Source organism: Ochotona princeps, chromosome 4 (genome assembly GCF_030435755.1).
Source record: "Ochotona princeps isolate mOchPri1 chromosome 4, mOchPri1.hap1, whole genome shotgun sequence".
Taxonomy (NCBI): Eukaryota; Metazoa; Chordata; class Mammalia; order Lagomorpha; family Ochotonidae; genus Ochotona; species Ochotona princeps.
This window is the reverse complement of record NC_080835.1, coordinates 27,051,038-27,078,122: the sequence shown is the minus strand read 5'-3', so window position 1 is coordinate 27,078,122 and position 27,085 is coordinate 27,051,038. Positions and strand designations below refer to the sequence as shown.

Sequence of the window (27,085 nt, the reverse complement as noted above, 5' to 3'; positions counted from 1 at the left end):
AAAGCAAAATGTGTGATACATGCAGTAAGTTTCTATCAATTCAATTATCAGCTTTTTCAGAATTTGACAAACCTGGGGATAAAGTCTGACCCTCACTTTGTTTTTGTAAATAATGTTTTGAGACATAACCTCATAAATCCAGTTACATCTTTCCATATAGTTTTCCCACTACAGTGAAACATCTGATAATTACTACGAAAATTATGTGACAAGCACATTCTGAAATAATAACCAATTTTTTTTAGAAGAAGCTTGTTAGCTGAGCTTTATTATTATGGAGCATTAAGTTGAAGATCAAAAATAAAAATGGGATCAGAGGGTCTCATGTCTGCCAAGCCTAGGCAGAAAGCTTGTGACCCATGAGCAATAGGGAGCCTTTGCGAGAATTTAAAGAAAAGAGCAACGCTTGACATTTGATCTTGGATTATAAGATACAATTCAGGCTTGAGTCATGACAAGGATGGAAGAAGGGAACAGATCAGGGTGGCACCTTGGCAGAACATGAATGGTTAAATGTTTGGGAAATGAGTGAAGTGAATGTCCAGGATGGTCTTACAGGTTACTTGATCAAAAACATAACAAAAGTAAGTCAGTGAGCAAGACTACTATGAATGCATGACTTTTAAAAACTGCTTGGAATGGTTATTTTGAAATAAACATATCAGCGCAGGTGTTTGACACAGCAGTCCCACATCCTACATTGTAGTGCCTGGGTTTGAATCCTGCCTCCACTTCCACTTCAACCTTCTGCCATTGCATAGCCCCGGAGGCAATAAGCAATGACTCCACTGCTAGGGTGCTTGCCCCTTTCATGGGCGATCCTGATTGAGTTCCTAGGTCTCAGCTTTGTCCACCCTCACTGCTGGTTGTTACTGGCATTTGGAGAGTAAACCAGTAGTTAAAAGATCTCTCTTAGCCTTTCAAATACATTTTCAAAAGTGTACACATTTGTCAAATGGTTAAGATTCCAGCAGCTCCTATTGGAGGGCCTAGGTTCAAGTCCTGGCTCTGCTCATGATTCCGGCTTCCTGTTGTGGTGTGCCCTGATGGGCAGGAGGTAATGTTACAGGTAGTTGGGTCTCTGGCGTACATGTGAGAAACCATGATTGAATTGTAAGTTCCCAGCTTGGATCTGATCCCACATCAGCCTTTGTGGAATAGACCAGCAGATGAGTCTCTGTCTCTTCCTATCTCGTTTCTTCCTTTCAAATAAATAAATAAATAAAAATTTTAAGGTGTACACACCAGATTTTATGTGGTGATTTGTTTCTTTAAGGTATAGATTAAAGGCCATATATATAAAGTTTACAGTTAATAGTCCTGCTTACGGAATAGAGACATTTTGGTTCTGAATATACACTGATTTCCTCAAAAAAAATTTTCTCCCCTTGGTGACTTGAGTTGCTACTAAGTGTCATCAGTACTTAAGGACATATATTTTGTGCTTTTTAGAAAGCATTATTGTTAATGAATAAAGATTTATAGGCTCCCAGTGTTCATATTTTGTGTTTCGGGAACTTACTATTCCTACAACTTCATTCACAGTTTCCAAATCTTTATATGGGCTAAATTTGATTATTTACGAAACTAACAAGGCAAAATTTAAAAAAAAAATTAAAATGAAACTATTAGTTTTTATGTAATTAAATCTTCTTACACTACAGTATTTGGTGAGATAAGTGGCATTTTCTTCTAAATTTGTTTTCGAATGTTATTTTAGTTAAAGCACATGAATAAAAACCAAGTTTTGTATAGGTATATAGTTGGGGAAGGGAAGAATAAAGAGTATTAATTGCCTTCTCAGGTGATTAAAGAATGTTTCGTAAAGACTTATTATTTTTTTTTTAATTTAAGGGGCAAAGTTACAGAGAAGATGAGATAGATCTTCCATCCACTGGTTTGCTCTCCAAATGGCCACATTGGCCGGAACTGAGCCGATCCACAGCCAGGAGCTTCTTGTGGATCTTACGCAGGTTCAGGGGCTTAGGGGTTCAAAGCCTTGGCCTATCTTTTGCTGCCTTCCCAGGCCATCAGCAAGTAGCTGTACTGAAAGAGCAGTAGGGACTAAAAACCCTATGCACAAGAGGAATACCAGCACTGCAGGTGGTGGATTAACTTACTATGCCCCTGCACTTTCTTCATGTCCTTCGATGTATAAAAATTTTAAGTTCTAATGAAGGCCAGTTTTTTCCCCTTAATTTGCTTATGCTTTTATTTTTTGTTTATTTTTGTCACAGAATCCATTACCAAACCCAAGATTATGAACATTTATCTATTTTCTTTGAAGGGTCTTAGACTTTATACCTCTTGGCTCAGGTGATGTACTTCATGATGCAGTGTTAAAGGATGACTTTAATGCTACCCTGATCTCATCATTCAACTTTTTCAGGCTCTTGGTGCTGAGTCGATCCCCAGCCAGGAGCTTTTTTTTTTTTTTTTTTTTTTTAAGATTTATTATTATTGGAAAGCCGGATATACAGAGAGGAGGAGAGACAGAGAAGATCTTCCATCCGATGATTCACTCCCCAAGTGAGCCCCAACGGGCCAGTGCGCACCAATCCGATGCCGGGAACCAGGAACCTCTTCCGGGTCTCCCACGTGGGTGCAGGGTCCCAAAGCATTGGGCCGTCCTCAACTGCTTTCCCAGGCCACAAGCAGGGAGCTGGATGGGAAGTGGAGCTACCGGGATTAGAACCGGCGCGCACATGGGATCCCAAGGTGTTCAAGGCGAGGACTTTAGCCGCTAGGCCACGCCGCCGGGCCCCGCCAGGAGCTTCTTGTGGATCTTTTCATTCAGTTTTTTCAGGCTCTTGGGGTAGGGAAAGTGTGTGTAAAATTCATTTTCCAGAGTTCTAATTTTTTTATTTGAAACTTTAGATTTTATCATTAGCAATAAATATTGCTAGTAGACAGGTTCACTTCACTGGTTTTAAGAGAACATTTTGGAAAACACCCAAGTCTAAATATAGTGTATCTGTAAGTCATTCTTTAAAATAAAAATGATATTACACTGATATCTTGGCATAGTAGGCTATACTACAGCCTATATCATGATGCCTCATGGTCCTGGCTGCTCCACTCCCTGCTAATGGCCTGCTAACTTGAGCAGAGGATGGCTCAAGTCCCAAAGCCTTGGGACCCTGCACCCACATGGGAGAACTGGCAGAAGCTCTTGAGTCCTGGCTTTGGTTCGGCGCAGCTACAGCCATTGAGGCCATTTGGGGAGTGAACCAACAGATGTAAAACCTCTGTTACTCCTTTTGTCTAGCTGTCTTGCAAATAAAGATAAATCAATAAAAAAATTTAAAAGGTTGGTAGTTCAACTTGTAACTAAGCTTTCTTCTTGGTGATAATTAGTCCTTCTGTTGCACTATATACAAAAAAAAAGACATCCCAAAAGTAGAGATGTAGATTGGGTTTTCAGCTTAGCACTTGACATTTGAATCCCACATTAGGGTACCTGGGTTTAATTCCTGGCTGCAACTCTTGGCTCCAGCTTTCTGAGCCAGTGCAGATCTTGGCAGTCAGTTGTGATGGCTCGTGTAGTTGGATTTCTGCAGAGACCCAACTACTTAAAAACTTTTCAAAACTATATAAATGGAAACAATTTTACTGCCTCATCAAGGTCTATGTTAAAATTTATATGTTTATTTGAAAAAGAAACCAAGAAAGAGTGTGTTTCCATGCCTACAATGCCTACAATGACTGGGGCTGAGCTGGGCTACTGCCAGGAGTCTGAACAATCCAGATCTCCCATGTCAGGAACCTGGAAACCTGCTGTGCCTCAGTGTCTGCTACCTTCCAGGACATGCATCAGCAGAAAACTGTAGTTGGAAGTGGCAACAGGGTTTGAATCTAGGCACTCTGATAGGAGATGCACGCACCCCAAGCAGTGTCAGCTGCTGCGCCTCATGACTGAACAAAGCATTCTGCAGTGAAAATGACCTTTTGTACAAATGCACGCCAGCGATATGACAGGCATAGCAGTATGTACCTATAGTTCTCATGTAATTTTGTTTCAATGCCTTCACACCAACTGAGGCATCAGTAATTTTATCTAGTATTCCTTTTACAAATATCCATTTTAGAAAAGGATACATAGCATGTTAACAATATGAATAGCTTTTTACATCCAAGATCATGTCTACAGCCATACCACCCCAAACACGCCTGATCTTGTCTGATCTTGGAAGCTAAGCAGGGTCGGGCCTGGTCAGTACTTGAATTGTAGACATCCAAGATCATTCAAAGGATTCTACACCATAGAGCTATAACTTAGCAGTGTTACAATAGTTCTGTGAGTGCATAAATATTACTGCTACTAAGGATGTTCTTTTAAAAAGCCTTTTTTTTTTTTGAGAGAGAGAGAGGCATATAAAGTGGGAGCTCCTATCCAGACTGTTTTGCTCCTCAAATTCCTATACCACAACAACCAGGGTGAAAGCTGGAGAAAGCTATCCAGGTCTCCCATTTGGGTGCAGGAATCAAAAAGAACCAAATTATTTGAACCACCCCTGGGGTCTCCTTGTTTTGTTTTTGTTTTTGTTTTTTCTCTGAAGGCATAATTAAAACAGGTGAGACAGAAAAACATCTTTCATCTGCTCATTCACTCCCCAAATGGCTATTGTAGCTGGGCTGATCTGAAGCCAGGAGCTTCTTGCAGGTCTCCCACGTTCATGCAAGTGCTCCAGGCAGGGACCTAACATGCTATGTCATAGCGCTGGGTCCCTACCAGGGTCTGCTGTCGGCAGGAAGCTGGACTCAGGAGCCAAAGCTGTGTGTTGAGTCTTGCACACTAATGGATGTAGGAGTCTTCCCCATTAGGCTAAGTTTTGACTGCTTTTGGATAACTTTCAATATTGTAGATTTTTTTCTTGAGAAATTCTTGTTATTTGAAAGGTGGAGGGGCAGAGGCCTTGCATCCACTGATTGAGTACACCAAATATGGCCTCCTCTAAATCTTGAAATTTCCTCTGTTAATGACATAGTTTTCCATTTGAAAATATGTCATAGATAGGTTCCAGTATGGTAGCCTGGTGACTAAAGTGACTAAAGTCTTCTCCTTGAACGTGCTGGGATCCCATGTGGGTGCTGGTTCTAATCCCGGCAGCCCCACTTCCGATCCAGCTCCCTGCTCGTAGCCTGGGAAAGCAGTTGAGGACGGCCCAAAGCCTTTGGGACCCTGCACCCACGTGAGAGACCCGGAAGAATCTCTGGACTCCTGACTGGACTCCTGACCGCAGTTCTCGCCGTTGGCGGCTGCTTGGGGAGTGATTCAACAGACAAAAGATCTTCCTCTCTGTCTCTCCTGCTCTCTGCATATCTGACTTTCCAATAAAAATTTTTTTAAAAATATGACATAGATAAGATTTAAGTGTAGAAATATGACACTTATGTTTTAAGTCATACATTGGATGTCTTGTGGTTTCTTTATTGTTTCTGCAGAGAAAAACCATCCAAGTTGTGTATTATGACTTATCCACGATACAGGTTAAGGGAAGAGAAGTATGTACCGTCTAGCTTGCATCTCCAGTGCTGGGCTGGCGAGGCCTCAGAGTCACCCAAGAAGCCTTTCTAACATTTGATTTTTGAAAAACAGATTTATTTGCTTATTTGAAAGGCAGAATTTCAGAAGGAAAGACAAAGAAATAAGTAGAGATAGAGATAGAATTTCCATCAGCTGCTTCACTCCTCGAATGGCCTCAATGGATGAGTGCTGAGTGAGGTTGAAACCAGGAGACTGGAATTCCATGCATGTCTCCCTCATGGGTGTACGGCCCAGGTGTTTGGATTATTCCCTGCTGCCGACCAAGGGGCAGCCAGGACTCAAACCAGTGCTCATGTGTGATGCCGGCGTCTTAGCTTACACCACTCTACCACGATCCCAGTCTCTATAAGTTTTCATTTTAAGTTTCTCCGTGACTATTGTCCATCTGTCACTATCTGACTCATTGAGTACAGAAATCTAGTACCTCATTGTGTAAAGCTCTTTAGTGACGGTGATTTGCACAGCAGCTATGAGAATCTCTGTCCTAGGGTTTGTTTTTTAGGGTTTTTGTTGTTGAGATAAAAAGCCTGAAATCATTTTTCATCTGTTTGTAGCCTCTTGTAACAAAGTTTTTTTTTTAAATTGTCAATAAGGAAAATTTAACTTTCATTTCTTCTCTCTCCCAGGGTTTGATCCACCAGCTCCCTTTGTCACTCGGTTTTTGAACACAAGAGCAATGAAGGAAACCTTTAAAAGTTACATGGAGTTGCTTGTCAGCATTGCCTTGGATCCTGACACAATGCAAGCCTTAGAGAAGAGCAATGGTACAGTCTGCCTAATAGTACTGCCGCATTTTCTAAGTTCTCTAATTCTTGCCAGTTACACATTTTTGTATAATGTATACCTGTAAACAATCCATTGAATTCCCTATGGTCTGATTCTAGAAAATAGTCATATGTTTTGTCATACATTTTCTAAATATTTGAGCATCTTTGTATTGAATATCTTTTTATGGCTTTCTTCTCTAGAGAAAATTATGTAACTATTTACCATTTTCTTTCAGTTCTACAATCTATATCATCCTCATAGTATTTTACTAAATATGAATTACATGGAAGGTCTGTATGTCAATATTCTCTTTTCCAATAATTGCAAAAATGGATAACAATATTAAGATTATATACTCTTATTTTTAGTAAAAGGTAATATTGTAGAGAAATTATTTTATAGTTGATGATGTTAAAATAATACATGCATTGAGCTAAACCCATTAATATTACTTTCATAATTTTTCCTTATAGCAAAATAGGGTCAAATTGATATCTGGCAATTCAGAGATCTAATTGCCAAGGTTTTCTAATTTCTAATCCAGTGTTTTTCTTACTGTGTAGTCAAAGAGTTAACTATGTATCATGTGGAACTTACCAGTACATGAGATATAACGTAGCTAAAACATTTATTTTGTAGACTGAGGTTCACAAAAAGATTAGATGTGTTTCTTCCAAGTTATAGAATATGTTACAAATCAAAGATCAATCCAATTAATGCCCCAGGTCAACACCTTGGTTAGTAATTGTTTTTCCTGACATGAAAACTCTTTGTATCAAAATATATACATATTTGCAAGTTATTTCTGAATAGTTTTAGTTTGAAGGGTTTTTCTTTGGCATTTCTTATCAGTGTTTTATGATTTTTTCCCATTTAATATAAATGAGACACATTTAGGTGGTTTCATTTCAAAATAATTCACAAATGTTTAAAGCTTGTTGTTTTGTAATATGAATGTGTATTATTTGAGTAGACTGTCATGTGTGGCTCAGCCATATTAAAAGTGTTGTTCCTTTTTATTCAATTAGAATGGGTATCCTTCCCATTTTACTTTGCTTATATTTCTGTATTTCAGTTATGTGAACATTTACTATATTCAGCTATGAAATTTGTATCCTAGATTTTTGAGATTTATATACATGTTTTTATAAAGGTCATTGAAAAGTCTTTTAATGTAGAATTCTACATTAATAAAAAATAGAATAATGACCAAAAATTTTGAATAGGAATCTTTGTTTTGTTTTTTGTAAGATTTATTTTATTTTTACTGGAAAGGCAGATACACAGAGAGGAGAGACAGAGAGGAAGATCTTCAATCCAATGATTCACTCCCCAAGTGGCCGCAATAGCTGGAGCTGAGCCTATCCGAAGCCAGGAGCCTCTTCCGGGTCTCCCATGCGGGTGCAGGGTCCCAAAGCTTTGGGCCATCCTTGACTGCTTTCCCAGGCCACAGGCAGGGAGCTGGCTGGGAAGCAGGGCCGCCAGGATTAGAACCAGTGCCCATATGGGATCCCAGTGCCTTCAAGGCAAGGACCTTAAGCACTATGCCATCGCGCCGGGCCCAGTATTCTCTCGGGCTCAGTGGCGTGACCTAGTGGCTAAGGTCCTCGCCTTGAATGCTCCGGGATCCCATATGGGATCTAAACCGGACAGCTTCACTTCCCATCCAGCTCCCTGCTTGTGGCCTGGGAAAGCAGTCGAGGACCGCCAAAGCCCAATGCTTTGGCACCCTGCCCCCATGTGGGAGACCTGGAGGAGGCCCCTGGTTCCTGGCTGCAGATCAGCACAGCACCGGCCATTGCGGTCACCTGGGGAGTGAATCATCGGACAGAAGATCTTCTCCTCGTCCTATCTCTCCTCCTCTCTGTATATCTGACTTTGTAATAAAAATAAATAAATCTTTAAAAAAATGTTTATTCTCTCTTTCTCTAGAATGACTCTCTGACTCATATTTTTGACATTTTCATTAATTTTCTTCCTCTACTTTTTCTTTGCTTCAAGTTACAGTGAATTAAGAATATCCTTTGGTCATACTCATTCTTTTTTAGAATTTTATAATTTGAGGCCAAGTCGAATATTGTGACACTATTGTTCTTGAGGTGTCCAGAAGGGTAATCTGACAGCTTGACTGCTGGTCATACAGCTGCCATCCAATGTTCTTGTCTAGTTAAATCACAGTTTTATCTTAGCCAGTACCCATAATTTTTTATTTTAGCCTAGCGCATGTCCGATCATCCTGTTAAGCTATCTCATTCTTCCTTACCACTTTTCAGATTAGTTCGAGAAAACTTTTGTTCATTTTTTTGCAACCATTATTTTATGTAAGCTCGTCATTCTAATGTCTTGTAATATATGAATGCTATAAATGCTCTTATTTATGTTGATAATTTATCTTGTTAAATTATAATATGGTTTCAGATGAACTACTTTTACCTCATATGAAAAAAATAGATGGCATGCTGAACGATAACCGGAAGAGACTTCTTTTGAATCTTCATTTGGATCAGCCCTTCAAGGTATTTCGTTTAGGTGACCTATTAATAAAACTTAGAGTGGCATTTATAGCCCCAAGTATAATTTGAAATATAATAGCCATTCTCACAAATGCAGAATTGTTCACCTGTCAAAAATCTGGCTCTTTGTTCATCATGCGTCCACTTATTTGTCTTTCTAGTATTAACCATGTAGTATTCTTGTATTAAATAATTTCCAGGGTTGGGCATTTGGGCTAATAGTTAAAACACCTATTAAGATTCCCACATCCTGGGTCAACTTGTGGCATGGTGGGTTACATTGCTACCTGCAATGCCAGTACCCCATAAGTGCAACTTGCTTGAGTCCTGGCTACTCCCCTTCCAGTCCAGGTCCCTGGTAATGTGCCTGGAAAGGGAGTGGAAGATGTCCTGAGTATCTGGGTGACTATCAACAATATGGGAGACCTAGATGGAGTTCCAGGCTCTTGGCTTCTACCTGGCCCAGCCCTATTCTTTGCAGCAATTTGCCAAGTGAATCAGTAGATGGAAGATTCTTTCTCTCTGTCTCACAGACACATACACACACAACCCTACCACTCAAATACACACACACACACACATATATATATATATATGTATTTTTATAGAGTCATTTATCTGTTTTAATGTCTAAGTTATAAAGAGAGATCTATCTTTCATCCATTGGTTTAATTTGCAGATAGCTGCAATGACCAGAGCTGGGCCAGACCAAAGCCAGGAAACTTAATGAGTCTCCCATGTGGATGGCAGTGGCCCAAACACATGTGTCTTCCTTTACTGCTTTCCCAGGTCATTATGGGAGCTGATTTGAAAGTGAAGCGGCCACGATATAAACAGGCACCCACATGGAATGCCAGCACCAGAGGTGGTAGTTCTACACTACAGTACTGTCAGTAAATCCTTAAAAGACAAAAGCCCATCAGAGTGCCAACCTCTGCTCCTGATTGAGCTTCCTGCTAATGTGGCTCCTGAGGGTAGCAGGTGATGGTTAGTCTGAGCCGTTACGTAGAGAACTGGATTGAGTTCTAGTCTCTTAACTTTGACCTGGTCTAGTCCCGGCGGTTTCAGGCTTGGGAGCACTCTCTGCCTTTTCAAATTAACAATTTGAAAATAAACAAATAAGTAAATTCCAGATGTTCTTTGCAGATACTTCCCTTAAATTACACTCAAATATTATCTCTTAAACTTAAAAAAAAAATAAATTTAATTTTAAAAATAATTAGCCGGACCCGGCGGCGTGGCCTAGCGGCTAAAGTCCTCGCCTTGAATGCGCCAGAATCCCATATGGGCGCCGGTTCTAATCCCGGCAGCTCCACTTCCCATCCACCTCCCTGCTTGTGGCCTGGGAAAGCAGTTGAGGACGACCCAAGGATTTGGGACCCTGCACCCGTGTGGGAGACCTGGAAGAGGTTCCTGGTTCCTGGCGGCATCGGATCGGTGCGCACTGGCCCGTTGGGGCTCACTTGGGGAGTGAATCATCGGATGGAAGATCTTTCTCTCTGTCTCTCCTCCTCTCTGTATATCTGACTTTGTAATAAAAATAAATCTTTAAAAAAAAATAATTAGCCTGTTCTTAGAGTTATAAAATTCTCTTTACTTACCTGATTTATCAATACCTGAGGAAAAAGCTGATTTTGATATAATGATAGGATATCTACATGTTATGACATCTTGGCAATATAAGTAAGTTTTTGTGTCATCCGAAATCCAAAATAAAACTAGTCTAAACTCAAAAAATTATAAAAGCAGTTTTTCAGAGTTTATCACAACAATATTTAGAATCATTTGATTATCATATCTACTTTGGAAACGTTTCCTGTTGATGGTAACAATATTTATATACATTTTCACATCCTATTTTGTAAATTCCACATAAAAGTGAATGCTTTCCCTTTAAGGAAGTAAAAATTTAACTTTTGATAATGAATTCAAACTTGAATGACTCTAAGCTGCTATAGCATTAATGTATAGAAGTCTTCATAAAGTTCGTTAACAAGGCACATTCTTTCTTTAAAAGATTTGTTTGGGCCCGGCACCGTGGCCTAGTGGCTATAGGCCTCATCTTGTATGCTCCAGGATCCCATATAGGTGCCGGTTCTAATCCTGGCAGCTCCACTTGCCATCGAGGTCCCTGCTTGTGACCAGGGAAAGCAGTCAAGGATAGCCCGATGCTTTGGGATCCTGCACCCATGTGGGAGACCGTAGGAAGTTCCTGGCTCCTGGCTCCGGATTGGCACAGCACCAGCAGTGGCGCTCACTTGGGTAGTGAATCATCGGATGGAAGATCTTCCTCTCCGTCTCTCCTCCTCTATACATCTGATTTTGTAATAAAAATAAATAAACCTTTAAAAAAAAAAGATTGTTTATCTGAAAGCATTACAGAGAAGGAGAGGCAGAGATCTTCCATCCTCTGTTTCACTTCCCAGGGGGCTGTGACAGCCAGGCCTGAGATAGGATGAAACCAGGAGCCAGGAGATTCCACCAAGTCTCTTAACGTTAGCAGGGATCCATGTACTCTGGCCACATCCCCCTGCTTTCCCTGGCCAGTAGCAGGGAACTGGAATGGGAGTTGAGCAGTAGGACTCTAACTAGCGTCCATCGGGATGCCGAGATCATAGGCAATGACCTTACTTGCTGCATCATAAAGCCAACCTAAAAAACAGAATTTTTAAAAATTACGTTATTTTGTGAACTTTCTCAAGTACTCTTAATTTTCTTCACTGCCATGCATTTGCAGGGCAGGAAAGTCAGAAGCTGGTGAGAAGCTTCATGTTGAGATTATTCATAGGCCAATATGTTCTCACTCAACTCTTGCCTTCAAATACAGTTTTGGCTAATTATTTTATCAGTGTGAAACCTGTTTCTAGTAACTTGTGATGGGGATCTTCCAAAATGTTCAAGGACATACACTGTAGTGGACCCCGGGTAGATATGGAGGCCATTCTCCATCCCTAGGTACTAGGACATTTGGGAGGCTGGGTATGGCTGTGTGTGGCTTCCCCCTTAATCTCTCCCCTTCCCCCAAAACAAGAAGAAATGGAAAATTAGGAAACAATGATTTCACCCACTTTTCCCTGATCCTTAATCCTTCCCACCCTGGTCAACCTTGTAATTACCATCAAATAAATAAAATAACATTTTTTAAAAAGTTCAAGGAAAGTGTACATTATGAAGAAACTATGCATGAAAAATCAATTTTGCACAAGAATGAACTTTTCATTCTTTTATATGAACTTTTCAAAGTGCTTTCATAATAAAATCAATTGGAATATAATCAGCTCCATAAATGTTTTTAACTTGTGCAGTGGTGTGTAATGAACAGCTAAAAAGTTAATTTTTATACTATTTTCATAGGAGAAAAGCAAGATTTTTCTGTTTGTAATTAAATTATTAATCTCATAACTTTCATGTAAAGCCACTTCAAACCAAAATGAAATTCAAAGCAAAATATTATTAGTGGTAGATTAAGATTTTGTATTCCTTAGAAATAATTAGAACTACTTTCCATTATGATATTAGTAATTTGAAGAGTGAATTCTAAAGCCATGTTTTGGTTTCCTTTTTGTTGTTGTTGTATTTTCTTAAGATGTGTTTGTTTGTTTATTTATCTGGAAGGCAGAGTGACAGGGAGAGAAAGCACTTCCATTTTCCAGTGCACTGTATAAATGTCTGCAGAGGCTGGGATGTCGCTAAGCCGAAGCTAAGCCAGATGCTCCATCTGGGTGGCAGGGGGTCGAGGACTCAGACCATCACCCACTGTGTTCCTAGACACATTAACAGGAAGCTGCAGCACAGTACTCCAGGATGGGATGCAGGTGTCCTAGGCAGATACTTAATCTGCTGCACTAGAGCAGCCGTCCCTCCTGAAGCCTTGATGATGATTACGATGGTCTGTAATATGTTGTGCTCATTTCCATTTTCTGCTTTATCCCCACTGCAATTGGTTTTGCCATGGTTTTGCCACATGGCCACTGTATACTCAATCAGTGATCATCAGAACTTATCATCATGGTCAGAAAAAATCATCAAACTGTTTAACGGTCTTACGTGCTTTCACTGTAGTCAGAAAATGTAAGAGAAGCAGTGAAACCAGAGAAACGCTGTAACGCCCCTTGTTTTCCTGCGGACCTCTTTAGAACAGATCTCAGCAGTACTGCAGCCTTACAGGGCTGTTTTTCCCCTGCCTTGAAACCAGAGGGGTGTTACTGGAAAGAACTCTTCCTTGCTCAGGAGACTCAGTAAGTGCTTTGTTACTCAAACAAGCAGGTCACAAGGTTCGCCTAGATTCCAGGTGTGAAGAAATGGATTTCACATCTGATGGGATAATTGCAAAGTTGAACCAACCCCCTTCCATCACATTAGCCACACACACAGACACTATATATATACATGGATATATTTACCACATTCTGTCAGTTTTGCCACAGACAGGTGTATGCATACATATAAATTATAAATAGCTGGAAATAGTTCAGGTTAGTTTTCTTCTGATGTCAATTATTTTGTTTCACTGTTTTAAAGAATGCTTTGGAAAGTTTTCCTGAACTAACAATAATTACTCGAGACTCTAAAGCAAAAAGTGGAGGATCTGCTATTTCTAAAATCAAAATGAATGGCAAAGCTTATAATAAGAAAACTTTAAGGACCTCGAAAACATCCAGTAAATCTGCCCAAGTAAGTATAAATTGCTTAATGTAAGTATACCTTTACCAGTTATTAATACACTTCCTACCATAAACATTAAAATCTGCAAATTTTGACTGTTATCAAATATGTCATGCTTACTAAGTGTGGAGTCTTTGGACAGGAGGAAGCTGCTCTGGTCTGACGCCTAGGGACTCACTGTGACTGGAGTAAACACTCAGATTTTTACAGATAGGCTTATCAGGAAAAAAAAATCACCCCACATTTGTTTAAAATTGAGGCATAAAATTTATGTGTGTTTTATCTTGTACAACATGTTGTTTTTTGTTTTTGTTTTTTTTTAAGATTTATTTTACTTTTATTACAAAGTCAGATATACTGAGAGGAGGAGAGATAGAGAGGAAGTGGAGCTGCCGGGATTAGAACCAGCAGCCATATGGGATCGAGGCGAGGACCTTAGCCACTAGGCCACGCTGCCAAGCCCAACAACATGTTGTTTTGAAGTGGCTATATAATATGGAGTGGCTAAATATCTCAATGCAGTTTTGTCATTGGGTACACGTACATGCATAAAAATGGGTACACAAGTTTTGTGTAGGAATAGTCAATATTGGTGGCCCAGCGCAATAGCCTAGTGGCTAAATCCTCACCTTGCATGCCCAAGATCCCATATGAGAGCCAGTTCATTTCCTTGCTGCTCTACTTCCCATCTATCTTCCTGGGAAAGCAGTCTAGGACGGCCCAAAGCCTTGAGACTTTGTACCCGCATGAAGACCCGGAGGAAGTCCCTGGCAGCTGGCTTCAGATCGGCTCAGCTCTGGCCATTCGATCACTTGGAGAATAAACCAGCAGATGGAAGATCTTCCTCTCTGTCTCTCCTTCTCTATATCTGCTTTTCCAATAAAAATAAATATTTTTTAAAAATAGTCAATATTGGTCAAGTCAATACAGTTGGTATTTTTTTCATCAATATTCAAAGATGAAATTGTTACACTTTTTCAGAAAAGTGCGTAGTGGCATAGTAATTGTATTCTGAAGGAACATTCCCGGGTGCATGAGAGCGTATGCCTCTACTTCACAATTGTTAAGTACTAAGGGCACCATGAGGACCACAGAAAATTGCGGCCCTCATATAATTTATTCAAAATATATTTAATAGCAGGGAATGGTAGGCAAACTGTAGTTAAGTTTAAAAAAAAAGCTGAAAAATAAAAATTGTAGGGTAATATGTAAAGTATGGTTTCTTTTCCCTCAAAAAAAAAACATTCCGTTAGTAATCCGCATGTTATATCTTGGGAGAAAACATGAATGAATAGAATACGTGCTGCTGGCGTTGTTTATCTCTGAAATGCGAGACTATAAGAAGCTTTTTCTTCATAAATCATCTTACATGCTTGCTATTTAAATTTTCTACAGTATTTGAGTTTCAGATAGTGAATATTTATATTCAGGAGAAATAATGATCTTAAAATGAAATTTAAATTATTTTAAGTAAGCCTCTATCCATATTAATATAAACTATTACTTAGCCATATTAGTCATTTTCAAGGTTGCCATTGAGACTTTTCATGTGCTGTTTGCCTGTTAGTATTCTTACCTCAGATGCTCCAATAAATGTATCTATAAACTCTTCTCTTTTTGTAGGAGTTTGCTGTTGATCCAGAGAAAATACAGTTGTATTCTTTGTATCATTCACTCCATCATTATAAATACCATGTTTACCTGATATGTAAAGATGAGGTAATTTCTTCTCATTTATTTTTAAAAGAAATATGTTTTTCTGAACTTTAAGGAGACTTTGTAGTCTTTGTGAATGATTTCAAGAGAATTGGTGTAAATTCTGTGTGCTTGTATTTTGCCATATTCTCCTGTTAAATCGTGACTGGAAGATTGTTTCCGCTGTGTTTTGAGCTGAGGTTAACTGAGGTCTTCCCATCTCTTGAGCTATAGTTGGCAATCTTTTGAAGCTGTTAGTGCTTGATTTATTTACAATGATGTAGAGGATGATGCTTTATTGCATTTTGTTTTCATAACATGTAATGATCCTGCTTTAATTCACAATGTTCACTGCTGTGAGATCTTAATGTCTTACTTATCACTAGAATGGCTGTATCTCACTTAATTGTAGAGAAATGGGCTTTTTGTATCTTGGCATAATAAGATGAAAGTTTAATTTTAAATATTTTTAAGTTGTTGAGAAATTACACTAACTTGTGGACAGGATATAAGGGTTAATTTTCTCAGATAGGTTAAGTGACTATAGATAGTACTAGCCTATTTAGTAGCACTAGCACCTTTTTATTAAAATAGGTTGATCACTTTTCAAATACTCTGAAGTTCAGAATTTACCACATTATTTCTCATTTGGCCCTTAACCCAATTGGAAGGAATTGAGAAAATCTGAAGCACTTTCTCAGGCCTTCCCGCCAGCCCCAGTGGAGCCAAAGGTAATGGGATCAGCTGCAGCCAAATGTGTCTTTCTCCATGGATAGAATTAGGGCAGGAAGGTCCTGTAATTGTAGATGAATTAATAAATCCTCAGTTTGATTTTGACAAAATGTAATCCCCTGTGAAAAGCCTCAGTATAAGCTAATGTGGCAATTTTCTTTATTTTAGATTTCTTCTGTGCAGAAAAAAAATGAAGATTTAGGACAGGAAGAAATTGTTCAACTTTGTATGAAAAATGTAAAATGGGTGGAGGACCTATTTGAAAAATTTGGAGAACTTCTAAATCACGTACAGCAGAAATGTTCCTAACATTTCTACAAAAATCTCGTGTTTTTTTATAGCACTAATGAAATGGCAGAGGGGGATGGTCAAAGATAATCAAATGTCAAACGGTGATCTCCCACAGGCTTGCCCACCTTGGCATGGAACTCTCATCATGACCTCTGCAGCGGGACAGTGGTGCTGCTAAGGAAGTCAGTCCTTTGGAAACGGACTTAATCCCACCACATTTTTATCCTAATGATTTTTCTATTTTGTGAACAATTGGGTAACAGGTTTATTTTTGGAAAAGATTTTTGACAAATGATGAGGCATGCACTAAATATATTTTTTTTAATTGTTAGAGAAATAACACTTCAGTAATTTGATTTTTTTTTTTTCCTGGCACTGGCTAAATACCGGAATGAAAAGAGACGTGACAGAAAGCATATGTTTTCATGTCTGGCCACAAACTGAAGGTATTGTACATTATGTAAACAGCTCTGGTGTGATATAACATCCCCTAGGAAAATATTATCAACTTAAAATATTAAGTTCAGAAACCACACTCTACTTTATGGACTCCTTTACTCTTTACATGTTCAGGAAACTGGATGTGGAATTGGTGCAATTCTGTGACTGCTCTTTGTGTCAAATTATATTATGAAGAAAAATCAATGGCATACTATTTTCCCTATCTCAAAGAAAAGTATTTTTGTTTATACTGTGTTTTTTTCCTTTGGGAAAAAAATTCAATTGTACATTTTATTTTACTAATAGCTGTATTTTCACAAGGAAAATGTTGTGGTTATAAGTATGTTCTCTGTATCTGCACTACGCTTCATTACTTTAAGTAAATTTTATTTAGCTATATGTTGCATTTCTATTGTGGATTTTATCTTGAGATAATTTCACCTGTTTATACAGTTTCTTCAGTATTACCCAGAATATGCATTCAGTACTATAGTTAGTTCAGCTTTATAAATGGGGTTGTATTAGACACTGCAGCAGTTTCCTAATTCATGAAATAAATTTCTTGCTAAACTGTACTTAACTGATTGTCAAAAGTCTAACTGTGTGATGCATTTTGAAAACTAAAATTGATATTTAGACTATGCAGTGCTAAACACGTTTTTTTCCCTAACTCTTAGAACTGGAAGTGACAGAGTCCTCCTTTTGGTGCCTTTTCAACCTTTATACACACTAGGGTAGTTTTCCTAAGTTTGATAACTAGCAACATTTCAAGTAGTTTAGCTGAGACAGTGAATGTATTAGGTTCAACATGACCTTGTGTTTTATTTGTGTTTGCCAACAGGATGCCTTGTTTGTGAAAAAGATATACTAGTGTCATTCTAAACTTTCTTTTTTTTAGGATTCTAAAGAAGTTATTAAACATCATACATTTGTTTATTTTAACCACCATTTAGTGCCTTAAGTCCTATTAAGAAAGCAGTGTTACTGCTCAGTGCCCAAATATGATGTGCTTATATGGATATTAGTATTGTCTTGATTTTAACAGGCCTGTTACACTTAAGAGCTCAGTAAACTTGCGAAGAATTGAAGATAATGTGGGACTTAATTTCAGAATAAAACATTTTCATTATACTGTTGAGTGAATAATGAGTATCTGAGTTAAATTTACATACTTATTTATAACGGTTATCTTATTAAAAGCAATAATCTTTAATACTTGTACTTGCCATTAAACTAAAAGGTACTCATTAATGAAGTTTCTCTCAAGGGTAAAATGTTTTATATAACCTATTTGGACAGCCTATTTTGAAAACAAAAGTAATCTATTGGGTTCATGTAGCCCGACTCTGTAAGAGGAGCAAAGAAAACGAACAGCAGGACATCATGAAATGAGCTTTTTCGGTGGAGACGTGTAGGAAGCAGCCATAATTCTTTTTGATGGTATTGACTCTGGACAGAATTGGTTTCTTTCATTTCCACAGTGCAGCGTGAGGGATTGATTTCTGAATGTTTTTTGTAACTACATCTTTGCATTGCTCCCCAGCTTCCTTTCCTGAATCACAGATGATGTAGCCACACTTCATGACAGTCCCGTGTAAAACAAAGATGTTAATCTTGTATCCTGCAGCAAAAAACTGTTTCCTTTTCAAGTGCAGTTACCCTCAAAACTGTTTACAATTGTGTTTCTTTTGGTTGCTAAAAGAAGTGTTTTCATAATATGGGAGGCCAAATCCTATGCTATTGCCTTGGAGAGACCTTGCTGTATATATGCATAACCATCTCTCAGTTGGTCCATACAACAAAGGCAAAAAATATCAACCTCAGGCCTTAGAGAAATATGGGACTACTATAACAACCTTGCATGGGTCCTTTCCTTGTATGAAGTTAAATAAATACCTACCTGATTAGCATTTACATTCCTTCCCAGGAAGCTTGAAATTTATAATGTAGAAATAAGTTTAGGTTGTAGATAGAGATGAATAACTAAAGCACATGTTACCACTACCCAGGAAATATTTTTAAGACAAATTGGATTTTCTTACCTATACAGAATTGAAGTCATTTAATGTAAAAAATCATTTTTGCAATGTTATTTATCACTAGTTCAGATGAGAGGTTAAAGAAGTGGCCCCTCGTCATTTTCACTCTAACCTAATTCCCACTTATTTGATCCTTTCATTGAGTGGCAAATTTGTAATAACTTATGAATTATCACATTAAGCCAACACTATAACATACCCATTTCCTGTTTCCCTGTAAGATAGCAAATAATGGCAAGAAGGAAAAAAATAGCTTATTTTAAAATGGGTTATGAATTGTAAAATTCTAAATTTATTTAACTTTGTAGAACATAAAAAATAAATATAGAGATGATTCATTCATTGGACTGTTTTCTAATCTTCCTTCACATTTCTTAAAGGGTAGTTTTCCTCCTATAATTCCTATTTATTTTCTTGAAAGCAGCTGTTTCCAACCTGTGACTTTGAAGACAGACTCAAAAAGCCAATACAGCAGTAGGGGTGTGAAGCAGCCTTCCCAAAAGTTGCTTGAGATGTGTATGTAAGTTGTGAGTTTTATTGGATTTGTAGAATACAAGTTTTGTTTTTAAATTGTATTTCCAATTGTTTCACAAAAATGTTTTTCAGATAGAGTAAAATATCCCAGGATAATCTCTGTGTCAGTTGTACTTGACACATTAACTGCACAAATGAACAATGTTCACTATTGGTTGTGCATTAACTTATGTGTGCAACTTTTGGCATCTGTGTTCACAAATGCATGTTTTTTATAGATCACTTTTATTTATAAGTGACAGTAATTGAAGTTAAGGATACAAAGAAATCTGCATTTGTAGTCCAGAGTATTTAATTGGTCTATAATACAATGTATGGAAATGTGAAAGACAATTTTGTATATTTGTTTGCTACTAACTCAGATCATTAAAATGAAAACAATTTTTAAACAACAAAATCCGAATGTTTGAGGTTTGTTTTATTTTGTTAAGATTTGAAAAGTGAGTTCTTATACACCAAAAGCACATCATGTTATTTCAGTCAACACATGACACTTATGGCTGACTAAACAGAGTTATCAGACACAAATGATACAAGACCTACCTATTATTTGCTATCTTGTCGTTTGTTTTGGTTCTAAAACGTAGAGTTTGAAGTTCTTTAATGCACACAGTGAGGAAATCTTGGGTGCAATGAATGGTGACCATCAGATAACGCTTACTCTTTTGGCTGCTGAAATTGGTGATCTCATCAGCATTTTCCAAATTTCAGAAAATCATGCTTCACATTTTCTGTATTGCAAACCTCAGTGGTAGCATATTGCTTTGTTCCTGTTTTGTTACTGCTGCCTCTGTTAGTACCTTTTTTTTTTCTTTTAAATATTTATTGCAAACCAGATTTACAGCGAGAATAATCTTCCATCTGCTGGTTCACTCCCCAAGTGGCCGCAACAGCTGGAGTTGAGCCAGTCTGAAGCCAGGAGCCAGGAGCTTCTTCTGGGTCTCTCACACAAGTGCAGAGTCCCAAGGCTTTGGGCTGTCCTCAGCTGCTTTCCCAGGCCACAAGCAGCGCGCTGGAAAATAAGTGGAGCAGCTGGAATATGAACCGGTGCCCATATGGGATCCCAGCACATGCAAGGTGAAGGCTTTAGCCACTAAGCTACTGTGCTGGACTCCTGTTACTACCTTTTAGGGTGCACTTAGTATCTCAGTGAGGGTCTCTGAGCTGTTATTTAATTTAACCCATCTGCAGGAAGATGTGTAACAAGATACTTCTCTTGTTTTCAATATGGAAACAATTTACTGTGAGAAAAGTAACAAAGCTACTCTTGTTTGTTGTTGGTAGAGGGGAGTCAAAACTTTCTTTGAAAGTTAGAAATTATTCTTTGTATCTTGAAGTTGGCCTCAGAGCATGCTTTTCAACTCCTGGTATAGGATAATTCACAAAATTTGGTATGAACAATACCTTCTTTTTTAGAATTCCTAAGTTTCAGAGACACTCATATTTCAAAGAAAACACTTCAAAGTGAAATCAAAATGATTTGGGAGATATATATATATATATATATATTTCAGCTAGGATGAATAATTTAGAGCTGCCTGGTGTCAGGTTAAATGAAGATACGATTACCTTTCTGTATTAAAAGTTATCTATTGTCTATTGTGTGATTTTTTTTTTAAAGATTTATTCATTTTTTTTTCTATTACAAAGTCAGATATACACAGAGGAAGAGAGACAGAGAGGAAGATCTTCCATCCGATGATTCACTCCCCAAGTGAGCCGCAACGGGCCAGTGCACGTCGATCTGGAGCCGGGAACCAGGAACCTCTTCCGGGTCTCCCACGCGGGTGCAGAGTCCCAAGGCTTCGGGCCATCCTCTAGTGCTTTTCCAGGCCACAAATAGGGAGCTGGATAGGAAGTGCAACAGCCAGGATACAAACCAACACCCATATAGGATCCCAGCACATGCAAGGCAAGGACCTTAGCCACTAGGCTTGCACCAGGCCCCACATCAGGTTTTAATTCTCTGGACCAAATTAGTAGCACTTCATTCCAGTATAGCCTTCAGCACACTTTGGAACATTGATTAATTAGGGATCTCTTGCTGAATCCTGTCATATGGTGATAGGGCCCAGTGCACTTCTGACATGTAGTGCAGTATCTGGATTGTAGCATGTTCAGAGAAGAGTTACAGGAATATTAAAAAGGTAAAGATTGCAAGGTAGAAATTTTGCAGTAAAGCCATAAATAACATTAATGAGAAGTAGCAATTCCATCATTTGAAGGAAATTAATATACTGGCAGTTTGTATAGTATCAAAAATTATTGACATTTTATGAAAAAGTGAAGTACAGTAGCCATCATTTTGAGATTTTGCCCTCGTATACAGAGTAGTCCAGAAACCAACATTTCTGTGTCTGGGCCTTGAGAGTATCCTGACAGAAATGGTGACCTGAAGAAATTCATGGTAAACACTTCTATTTTTTTTTAAGATTTATTTATTTTTATTGGAAAGGCAGATATACAGAGAGGAGGAGAGGCAGAGAGGAAGAGCCACTGATGATTCACTCCCCACATGACCGCAATGGCCGGAGTTGAGCCAATCCAAAGCCAGGAGCTAGGAATTCTTCCGGGTCTGCCAAGGCTTTCCGTGTCCCAAGGATTTGGGCCGTCCTCAACTGCTTTCCCAGGCCACAAGCAGGGAGCTGGACGGGAAGCAGGGCCGCCGGGATTAGAACCAGCACCCTTATGGAATCCCGGCATGTGCAGGGTGAGGGCCTCAACGACTATGTCGGTAAACACTTCTAAATATCTGTTACATGTACTCATTGTGAGCAAAATAACGCAGTAGAAGGGCATTAACAACGGGGAAGGAATGTTTTATGGCAGCTGAGCCTGCTGGAGGAAGAAGGCGAAGTTCCTCAGTGCTTCAGTGGTGCCACTAAGCCAGCTCTGGCTTCAGGCATGACATTTGAAATATAACGTCCGGAAGGTGAATTAAGAGACAAAGTCTTTTCAAGCTGTTTATGTTTTTTTGATTCCAGATAGACTAGAATGCTGGAGAAATACAGAATGGTTTGGTTGCGTACATAAACAAGCACGTTGGAACAATGAAATGGGAAGGTCTTAGTACATTTACTACTACGTTGCAAAACCAATTCCTTTTTTTTTAATTTGTCATTTATTTTTAATTTGTCATTATGTTACCTAAGTTCATGCTGTTCTTTTGGTTTACTCACTTCTGTGAAAGGCAGAATTAGAGAAGACAAAGATCTTCCATGTGCTGGTTCATTCCCCCAAATGGACACAGTGGCTAGAGCTAAGCCTGGGTGAAGCCAGGAGCCAGGAATTTCATCCAGGTCTCGTACATGGATTCAGTGGTCCAAGGACTTGGGCCAACTTCCACTGCTTTCATAGGTGCATTAACTATTAACTGAATAGGAAATGGAGCAGCTGGGACACAAACCAGCGCCCTGTTATGCTGGGCCTTTTCTTTCTGTCTTTATAATGTCTTTTACAAAACCAACCCTTTTGATGCCACTCTTAGTTTTCCTCATTGTGTTTACTTATCAACAGACCATTGTAACAGACTGTTGTAATTCTAACATTTAATTTCCATCCAATCCATGGATGTGAATGGGCCAGCAGGTGTCTGGGCAGTGATACAAGGGAATTCAAAACACTAGCAGCCGTGTCCACTCACTGTGTATTAATAATTGAGCAGTTGACTATGCTTCCTGAACAAAATCAGTATTACTAGTTAGCTAGTCTATGTCAGGAAAGGCTGTAGTATTGAATATTCAAAAAGTTGAAAGTAGAGTTTCTGGGGCTGGTGCTGTGGTATAGCAGGCTAGGTAGCATTGCTGTGGGTGCCAGCTCAAGTCCTGCTGCTTTACTTCTGATCCAAATTCTTACTGATACACCTGGGAGAGCAGAAGAGGATGACCCAAGAGTTTGGGTCCCCGCACCCACGAGGCAGAGCCAGAAGAACCTCCTGGCTTTGGCCCAGCTCAGCTATAGGAGCTCTCTCTGCCTCTGTTGCTCTTTAGTTCTTTCAAATAAATAATTTTTTATTTAAAAATGAACTTCTGATCTATAATTGATTTGTTATTCACGAACTAAAATAGAATTATGGGCCCAGCGGCCTGGCCTAGCGGCTAAAGTCCTCGCCTTGAACGCACCGGGATCCCATATGGGCGCCGGTTCTAATCCCGGCAGCTCCACTTCCCATCCAGCTCCCTGCTTGTGGCCTGGGAAAGCAGTCGAGGACAGCCCAATGCTTTGGTACCCTGCACCTGCGTGGGAGACCTGGAGGAGGTTCCAGGTTCCCGGCTTCGGATCGGCGCGCACCGGCCCGTTGCGGCTCACTTGGGGAGTGAATCATTGGACGGAAGATCTTCCTCTCTGTCTCTCCTCCTCTATGTATATCTGGCTGTAATAAAAATGAATAAATCTTTAAAAAAATAGAATTATTTATATAATTTTATTGGAAAAGCAGATTTTACAGAGAGGAGAGATAAATCATCCATCCACTGGTTCACTACCCAGATGTCCTCAGTGGCTGGTGCTGAGCTGACCAGAAGCCAGGAGCTTCCTCTGGGACTTCCACAAGGGTGCAGGGTCCTAAGGCTTCAGGCCATTCTTTGCTGCTTTTCCAGGCCACAAGTAAGGAGCTGGACAAGAATTCGTGCATCTGGGACAAAAACTGGCACCTATATGGGATCCTGGTGCTTTCAAAGTAAGGATTTAGCCAATTGAGGTATTGTAGCAGGCCCCAGGCCTTTCTTAAAAACAAGCAATTAGTGGCCAATGCAGTGGCATACCAGGCTAGTCCTCAGCCTGCAGTGCTGGCATCCTATATAGGCAATGGTTTGCTTTCCAGTTACTCTACTTCCAAACTGGCTCCCTGCTAGCTACTGGCCTAGGAAAACAGCAGAGTATGGTTCAAGTCCTTGAGACCCTGTGCCCATGTGAGAAACCCAGAAGCTCCAGGCTCCTAGCTTCAGGTCCAGCTACTGTGGCTTTCTGGAGAGTGAACCAGCAGAGGGAAGATTTTTCTCTTTGTCTCCTCTCTCTAAGTCAAATCTGTCTTTCAAGTAAAAAAATAAATCTATGCATTGGGAAAACAAAACAGCAGTGTAGCAGGAAGGACTTGCCCGTTCAATGAATTTTTAAAATTAGCCTTGTTCGGGCCCGGCGGCCTGGCCTAGCGGCTAAAGTCCTCGTCTTGAAAGCCCCGGGATCCCATATGGGCGCCAGTTCTAGTCCCGGCAGCTCCACTTCCCATCCAGCTCCCTGCTTGTGGCCTGGGAAAGCAGTCGAGGACGGCCCAATGCATTGGGATACTGCACCCGCGTGGGAGACCCGGAAGAGGTTCCAGGTTCCCGGCTTCGGATCGGCGCGCACCGGCCATTGGGGCTCACTTGGGGAGTGAATCATCGGATGGAAGATCTTCGTCTTTGTCTCTCCTCCTCTGTGTATATCTGGCTGTAATAAAATGAATAAATCTTTAAAAAAAAATTAGCCTTGTTCGCAAGAATTTTCAATACCTTAAAAGTCTGTTTATGGGTCAGTCAGTAGAAAGTCTTGCCAGGACCATTTGACTATTGGATTTCTTATAAAATAATGCTATTTGACTTTAGAAGTCAGGAAGCAGAATTTTTCACAGTCAATGCTAATGTAAATGCATTAACATTATCACAGGATTTTACAAATAATTCACTATCTAAAAGACTATATATTAAGGGTTCCAAGTCCAGCGTGGTAACCTAGCGGCTAAAGTCCTCGCCTTGCATGTGCCAGGATCCCTTATGAGCGCCAGTTCGTGTCCCAGCCACTCTGCTTCATTTCCAGCTCCCTGCTTGTAGCCTGGGAAAGTAGTCAGGGAGGCCCAAAGTGTTGGGACCCTGTACCAATGTGGGAGACCTGGAAGAAGCTCCTGGCTCCTGTCTTTGGATTGGCTAAGCTCTGGCCATTGCGGCCACTTGAGGAGTGAATCAGTGGATAGAAGATCTTCCTCTCTGTCTCTCCTTTCTCTCTGTATGTCTGACTTTTCAATAAAAATAAATAAATCTTTTAAAAAAAAGAAATAAGATATTTGCAGATACATTTATCTTGAAACATTCCAGCATTATCCAAGTCAATCTAATTGCTGACTAGCATCCTTCTAGAAGACGCAAGAGAAGCAGAGACACAGGATGCAGCCACAAGCCAACAGCCACCTGGAACCAGACCAGGAAGTGAAGGAGACAAAGAAAGGTCCTACCACAAAGCCTTGGAAGGAGTGCAGCTCCGGGCCTTGACTGAGTAATTCTGCCCTCTGGAATATGAGAGAAGTAGTTTTCTATTGTTGAAGCCATAAGGTTTATAATAATTTTTTAAAAATTTTTATTACAAAGTCAGATATACAGAGAGGAGGAGAGACAGAGAGGAAGTGGAGCTGCCGGGATTAGAACCGGCAACCATATGGGATCCTGGCAAGGACCTTAGCCACTAGGCCATGCCACTAGGCCATGCCACCAGGCCCTATAGTAATTTGTTATTGTAACAACCCTAGGAAACCAATATACCATGCAGATACTACCCAAAAGGAAATTGAATGTGACTTTATGGGCTTAATTTTTCTACAGTTATTTTAGACTCTGCTTGATTGCAGGTAACTAAAATTCAGAGAGCAAAACTGGAAAAGGAATTACTACTGTCCTAGCAAAGTAAATGAAAAAAAAAAAAACAGAGCAAAGACTACTTAGTACCCAGACAAAGGAGGTTGGTTTCATGACCAGTAGCAATGATTTTAGGCTTAATAACAGCTCTGAAATGCATGAAACCAAAGCTAATAGAACTGAATGGAGAACTCAGTAACTCACCATGATAGATGTATAATAAATGTAGAAAATATGTTCAAGGGAATAGGCATTTAGCCTAGCAGTTAAGATGTCTGCACACCACACTGGCAGCCTTGAGTTCAAGTCCTGGCACTGACCCCTGACTCTGGCTTACTGCTGATACACATGTTGAAAGGTAGCAATGGACCTGGCGGCGCGGCCTAGCAGCTAAAGTCCTCGCCTTGGACATGGCAGGATCCCATATGGACAACGGTTCTAATCCCGGCAGCTGCACTTCCCATCCAGCTCCCTGCTGTGGCCTGGGAAAGCAGTTGAGGATGGCCCAAAGCCTTGGGACCCTGCACCCGTGTGGGAGACCAGGAAGAAGTTCCAGGCTCCTGGCTTCAGATGGGCGCAGCACGGCCATTGCGCTCACTTGGGGAGTGAATCATTGGACAGAAGATCTTCCTCTCTGTCTCTCCTCCTCTCTGTATATCTGACTTTGTAATAAAAATAAATAAATATTAAAAAAAAAAAAAGCTAGCAGTGATGGCTCAAGTAACTGTCACAGGGCAGGCCTGGTCCCCTGCTCTGGCTCAGGTTCCAGCCCAGCCCCAGCCTTTGAGAGCATTTGGGGAATGAACCAGGGGATGGAAATATGCTTTCTCAGAAATAAATAAATAAATAAATAAAAAGTAAATAATACCTTTTCAACTGAATCAAAACAAAAGATTATAAAATTGGGCAAATGTAGCAAAGGAAGACTCAGGAAAATTACAGCATTTTACACACTACACGAACTAGGTTTCTTCCAAAACTGATGACTTAAAGTGAAGCCAGCGCTGTAACAGGCTAAGCCACCTCCTGCAGTGTCAGCATCCCGTACAGGCACAACTTTGAGTCTTGACTGCTCCTTCTTGGATCCAGCTCATGACAATGACCTGGGAAAGCAGAAGGGTTAGGCGGCTAGCACCATAGCGTACTAGGTGAGCGTCTGCCTGTGATATACCATCATCCATGCAGGTGCAGCAGGTTCAGATCCCAGCTGCTGCACTTCCAATCCTGTGGGCAAGCAAATGTAGAATCTCTGTCTTC

The 27,085-nt window shown here is 39.8% G+C and overlaps 1 protein-coding gene across 4 annotated transcripts in view; it reads left to right on the top strand.

Moving 5' to 3' along the window:
- QSER1 (glutamine and serine rich 1) overlaps window positions 1–17,439 on the top strand; it is a 72,299-nt gene extending 54,860 nt beyond the window's left edge. For 3 of the 4 annotated variants that reach the window (XM_058663208.1, XM_058663207.1, XM_058663209.1), the window contains exons 9-13: window positions 6,175–6,312; window positions 8,735–8,832; window positions 13,351–13,503; window positions 15,118–15,213; window positions 16,090–17,439. In XM_058663208.1, the coding sequence (XP_058519191.1) occupies window positions 6,175–6,312; window positions 8,735–8,832; window positions 13,351–13,503; window positions 15,118–15,213; window positions 16,090–16,230 (626 nt within the window). In that variant the 3' untranslated portion in view covers window positions 16,231–17,439. Of the gene's footprint in view, window positions 1–6,174; window positions 6,313–8,734; window positions 8,833–13,350; window positions 13,504–15,117; window positions 15,214–16,089 lie in introns of those variants that run through there. The other variant, XM_058663211.1, reaches the window with a different exon arrangement.
- Window positions 17,440–27,085: the final 9,646 nt, after the last annotated feature.